Source organism: Myotis brandtii, unplaced genomic scaffold, assembly GCF_000412655.1.
Source record: "Myotis brandtii unplaced genomic scaffold, ASM41265v1 scaffold601, whole genome shotgun sequence".
NCBI lineage: Eukaryota > Metazoa > Chordata > Mammalia > Chiroptera > Vespertilionidae > Myotis > Myotis brandtii.
In genome coordinates, this window is record NW_005370276.1 from 1,948,677 (window position 1) to 1,954,699 (window position 6,023).

The following is a 6,023-nucleotide window of genomic DNA, read 5'->3' on the forward strand; positions in this document are numbered from 1 at the left end:
TGGAAGCCTAGCAGGCAGACGCGGGCGCCACCCCGAGCGATCTGCAAGGTGACACGCCGGGCCACTGGGCGTCACGCCCACCGAGCCTGCTGCTTCCCCGCAAGCCAGAGCTCCGCCCCGCCCGCTACCCCGGGCTCAGTCCAGGTTCCTCTGGCCCCTACTCGGTCCTTGTGAGTGTGAGGTCTCACTCCCAGCTCCACCCTCTGAGACACCCCCCCTTCCCCCCCCTCCGAGTTACCGCGTCCCCCTGACGTCATTCTGACCGCTGCCTACCTGGATGACGTAGTCCTGGGAGGTGAGGTTAAACCAGACACCCCCGAGGCTGAAGGACACGGGAGGGAGCGTGGGGATGATCGAGCACTCGATGATGTACTGCGGAGGAGAGGGACGAGTGGTGGTGAGGGCCCCAGGGCCGTAGGTGACTGGGCAGCTGGGTATTCGGAACCTGGGAGTCGGACCCCGCTGCCTCCTCTAGCCTTCACATCTCTTCTGTCACCCTGTGTGCTTGTCGCCACAGCCCCTGGCCTCCTGTTGCATCAGACCTTCTTTTCCTCTGTCTAATTGTAGATCAAAAACTGGTGGCCCTTACCCAGCCGGTGTGGCCCAGTGGTTGAGCATCAGCCCATTCACCGAGAGGTCACCAGTTCTATTCCCCGTCAGGGCACATGCCTGGGTTGCGTGCTCGATCCCCAGTAGGGGGCGTGCGGGAGGCAGTCGATGTTGCCCTCTCATGGATGTTTCTATCTCTCCCTCAACCTTCCACTCTCTCTAAAGCAGTGGTTCTCAACCTTCCTAATGCCGAGACCCTTTCATACAGTTCGTCATGTGGTGACCCTCAATTTCATTGTTACAAATTGAACATAATTAAAGCATAGTGATTCATCACAAAAACAATATGTAATTATATGTGTGTTTTCCGATGGTCTTAGGCGACCCCTGTGAAAGAGTCGTTTGACCCCCAAAGGGGTCGCGACCCACAGGTTGAGAACCGCTGCTCTAAAGTCAATAATTAAAAAAAAAAAACAGACATTAAACAAACAAACAAAAAACACCCCTGGTAGCCCGTTTTGGAGTGCCCAGGTGTATTTAATTTGTCTTACACTGGGTCTAAATGTTTTTTTGAAAGATTTTTTTAAAGAATATTTTTATTGATTTCAGAGAGGAAGGGAGAGGGAGAGAGAGATAGAAACATCAATGAGGAGAGAGAATCATTGATTGGCTGTCTCCTGCATGCCCCCTACTGGGGATCCAGCCCTCCCCGGACCAGAAATGGAACTGTGGTCTTTGCTCAACCACTGAGCCACATGGGCCAGGCTAAAATGGTTTAAAAATTCATTACCACCTGTATGTCAGCGCGGTACAGGTTGTATCCTGGGGAGCCTGCTGCTGTGCAACCTTATACAAGTTCCTGAACCTCTCTCTGCTCAGTTCCCAATCTGAACAGGTAGACAGTGATAATACTCACCTGTGTGACAAAGAAGTGAGTTAGCTTGGGAAAATGCCTGACACAGAGTGAGTGCTATAATTATTTACAAGCCAGGGGCTTTCAAAAAACCAGCGATCTGGCTTTCCCCGGATAGCAACCCTTGGCTGGAGCTGCGTAAGCTGAGAGCTACCCTTTTCGATTGATGGGGTATGTGCCCCCTCCAGTGTACCTCAATTTCCACCACTCCCAAGGTCCGAATAATACAGTATTAGACTATTATTAACAACCCTAGACGTTTCTCTTCCTGAAAAACCAATAGGAATGACCTCGTTGGGAAGACAGGAAATGATGAGAACAGGGCTGATGATAACATCAACAGACAGGCATCAAAGCACCTTAAGTGGATGTATCGATTCAGTCCTCACAGCACACCAGAGAAGTGGGTATTAGTAACCCCATTTTAGAGATTGGGAAACTGAGGCCAAGGAATGTTAAGAGGCCTGTCCAAGATCACACAGCCACCCTGGGCCACGCACAGTCACAACCCCTGTGACCTCCCGGTTCCTTTAGCTCAGGGGTTCTCAAACTACGGCCCGCGGGCCACATGCAAAGACAAATATTGTATTTGTTCCCGTTTTGTTTTTTTACTTCAAAATAAGATATGTGCAGTGTGCATAGGAATTTGTTCATAGTTTTTTTTTTAAAACTATAGTCCGGCCCTCCAACGGTCTGAGGGACAGTGAACTGGCCCCCTGTTTAAAAAGTTTGAGGACCCCTGCTTTAGCTCATTACAGGCCTACAGACGTCCTAGGCGTTTCACTTGAACCTCAGCAACTGAGTTTTCTCCACCCTCAGAAGCGCCAAAGAGTCACAGAAATTCAGACCTGGAAGGACCCAGGCACAGCAGGGCGGGAGGTGGAGGTGGGGGCAGCTCTTAGGTTGCACCGAACCCCACTCCATGCAGGAAACACCCTTGGTGTGGCTTCCGGGAGCCTACCCCCTCCAGGCGCTCCTTCCTGCCTCTGGCTGCTCCTGTCCAGACCCCACTTTCGCTCCAGGGGGTTGTTCCCCCAGGATGTTCCTGGGACCCCTTCTGTCTCACCTTTCCATGGCTGTGATTACTGTCTGAGGGCTGGTAGCCCTAAATGTGGTGCCTGAGCTTCTTCCACGCGTCCCCCCGACAGCCCCGGGTCCCCTAGCCTTCTCACTCCCATCCAGTCCTGCACAGACCTCTGTCATCATCTCCTCCCTTCCACTGAGTCACTCAGTGCAGACGCCTGGGAGGTGTCCTGCTTCCCTCCACTCCCCCCGGCCCGTCACACTGCCCGGTGCCGTCTGCCCTGAAATGCCTCCTGGCCACCCAGTTGTCCCCGGTGGGCCCCAGCATCCTGCTCAGGTTCTGCCATTAAACCCCTATCAGCCTCCCCAGCCCACCCCCAGCAGACACTGGGTCCTCACCTTCCCCAACAGGGGGAATCCCCCGATAGCTCTGTGCAGGGCCCGGATCTCCTCGGTGGGTCCCGTGATGAGAGACGTGCCTGTGTCCAGAATGGCAGGACAGCCCTGGGCACAAAGAGTCAGCCCTGTGCCCACCGTCACACTGTGATGTAGAAGGGGGCAGTCATTAGAGCCAGTGTCCTAGGAGTCCAGGCCCCCAGCCCCTCCTCCCTCAGACCCAGGAGTCCAGGCCCCCAGCCCCTCCTCCCTCAGACCCAGGAGTCCAGGCCCCCAGCCCCTCCTCCCTCAGACCCAGGAGTCCAGGCCCCCAGCCCCTCCTCCCTCAGACCCAGGAGTCCAGGCCCCCAGCCCCTCCTCCCTCAGACCCAGGAGTCCAGGCCCCCAGCCCCTCCTCCCTCAGACCCAGGAGTCCAGGCCCCCAGCCCCTCCTCCCTCAGACCCAGGAGTCCAGGCCCCCAGCCCCTCCTCCCTCAGACCCAGGAGTCCAGGCCCCCAGCCCCTCCTCCCTCAGACCCAGGAGTCCAGGCCCCCAGCCCCTCCTCCCTCAGACCCAGGAGTCCAGGCCCCCAGCCCCTCCTCCCTCAGACCCAGGAGTCCAGGCCCCCAGCCCCTCCTCCCTCAGACCCAGGAGTCCAGGCCCCCAGCCCCTCCTCCCTCAGACCCAGGAGTCCAGGCCCCCAGCCCCTCCTCCCTCAGACCCAGGAGTCCAGGCCCCCAGCCCCTCCTCCCTCAGACCCAGGAGCCCAGCCAGCCACCAGCTCCTTTCCCGCCAGGACACTGGAGAGCAATCTCAGCACCCCCGCCCCCCAACACCCACCCCTGCCAACCTAGCAGGCAGGTCCCTCACCGCTCCATGTGGATCTGCCAGTAGGCAGGGACCGTGACTGGCACGTAGGTGAGGGGTGGGATGTAGTGTGCTGGGTCCGAACCACCCAGAACCAGCTCTCCTCCTTCGGCCGCTTCAGGGTCCCTGCAGAGACAAGAGTGCCGCAGTGTCACCGGAGTTTGCCCTGCCAGTCCCCCCCCCCCCCCCCCCCCCCCCCTTAACCTTCTTCTCTCCTGTTCCTGCTCCCTTATTTCAGACTTAAAAGAGTATGTACAGCCCTAGCCGGTTTGGCTCTGTGGTTGGAGCATCGGCCTGTGGACTGAAGGGTCCCGGGTTTGATTCCGGTCAAGGGCATGTACCTTGGTTGCAGGTACATCCCTGGTGAGGGGTGTGCAGGAGGCAGCTGATCAATGTTTCCCTCTCATCGATGTTTCTAAATCTCTATCGGCATTGAGATGCAGGCAGGGCCTCCTCCGTGTTGGAACTGGAAGTGAGAAGAAGTGTAGCATTTCTTGGTATGAGGATTTAAAAAAACAACAACAAAAAACATTGTTATTGATTTCAGAGAGGAAGGGAGAGGGATAGAGAGATAGAAACATCATCGATGAGAATCATGGATCAGCCTCCTCCGGCACGCCCCCTAGTGGGGATAGAACCCGCGACCCTTTGGTCCACAGGCCGATGCTCTATCCCAGGGGTGGGCAACCTTTTTGTGAGTGCGTGCCAAAACCAGCAAAATCTCCAACTCAAAATTCTCCTGCGTGCCAGCCCTAATTTTTTGAGAACATGTTACGCCTACTTGATATCTCTTAAGGTGTACGTATGTGAAGAACCTTGAAGAAATAATAAAATTCATTCGAGCGACTAAAACACAGTATATGATGATGAAAAATACATTTATTTTTTAATGTATACATGTTATGTAAAATTATTTATCTAAGATGCACCTACACTGAATTTATCTGAAAAATAAAAAAAGTCGATATTAAGAAAAAAATTGTAAATGGAAGATTATAAGAGAGGGTTTCGCGTGCCAGCAAAAGTTACTGGCGTGCCATGTTTGGCACGCGTGCCAGGGGTTGCCCACCCCTACTCTATCCACTGAGCCAAACCAACCAGGGCAGTGTTGAGGATTTTATGGTCTTGCAGGCTGCCTGGGGTGGAAGTGGGACTTCCTGATTTGGCTGGGGGAGGTAGAACTTTTGGGGGTACATTTTAATGAGTTTATTTGAGCTAAAACTGACACCATAGGCCAGGGAGCAAGATCTCAAATGTTCCTTGGGTCGGGGGGGAGGGGCGTGGATTTAAGTGGAGCATTGGGGTTTCTGGCCTGACTCTGAAGGTGTATGTGATTGCGGTAGAGTGGGGTGGCTTCCTAGTGGATGGGGAGACTATTTGAATTCCATGTCTTGCAATTCAGAGGCCATAGCTTTCCTGAGTTGGCTGAGAGTGATGGGGGTAAGGGGCGGGACTTCCTGGAGGTGTGGGAGGGCAGGATTGACTAAGACAGTGGTTCTCAACCTGTGGGTCGCGACCCCTTTGGCGGTCGAACGGCCGTTTCACAGGGGTCGCCTAAGACCATCCTGCATATCAGATATTTACATTACGATTCATAACAGTAGCAACATTACAGTTATGAAGTAGCAACGAAAATAATTTTATGGTTGGGTCACAACATGAGGAACTGTATTTAAAGGGCCAGAAGGTTGAGAACCACTGGCACTAAGAGGTGGGTGACTCCTGAGTAGGTTAAGGTCAGAATCACTGAATGGGCGTAGGATTTTCTGTCTGTGAGAGATGGGCCTGGGCAGGAAGGGGGAGACCCCCTGGACTGTCTGAGCATAAAGCTGAGCTTCCTAAGAGGTGAGTGGGTCTTCTTGGATTAAAACGGGCAATTCCTGCCCTGGCTGGTTTGGCTCAGTGGATAGAGCGTTGGCCTGCGGACTGAAGGGTCCCGGGTTCAAGTCCCGTCAAGGGCACATGCCCAGGTTTCGGGCTCCATCCCCAGTGGGGGGCCTGCAGGAGGCAGCCAGTCAATGATTCTCATCGTTGATGTTTCTGTCTCTCCTCCTTCCTTCTTTGAGATCAAGAAAAATGTATTTTTAAAATATGGGCAGTTCCTGACTTCTGGAGTGTTCTCCAATGGAAGGCGGGCTTTCTTTATGGTGAAGAAGGATTCTTTTTTAAAAAAAAATGTATTTTATTGATTTTTACAGAGAGGAAGGGAGAGAGATAGAGAGTTAGAAACATCTACCAGCTGCCTCCTGCACATCTCCTACTGGGGATGTGCCCGCAACCCAGGTACATGCCCTT

The 6,023-nt window shown here is 53.9% G+C and overlaps 1 protein-coding gene across 1 annotated transcript in view; it reads right to left on the bottom strand.

Annotated features, from left to right (window-relative positions):
- Nucleotides 1-2: 2 nt before the first annotated feature.
- The window catches only part of NAPSA (napsin A aspartic peptidase), a gene marked incomplete at its 3' end in the record, with an annotated part of 10,346 nt that continues 4,325 nt past the window's right edge, over nt 3-6,023 (bottom strand). Inside the window, exons 6-9 of the mRNA XM_014550449.1 lie at nt 3,732-3,854; nt 2,885-3,026; nt 274-372; nt 3-41 (exon numbers count right to left, since the gene is read on the bottom strand). Coding sequence (XP_014405935.1) covers nt 3-41; nt 274-372; nt 2,885-3,026; nt 3,732-3,854 — 403 coding nt within the window. The remainder of the gene's footprint in view (nt 42-273; nt 373-2,884; nt 3,027-3,731; nt 3,855-6,023) is intronic.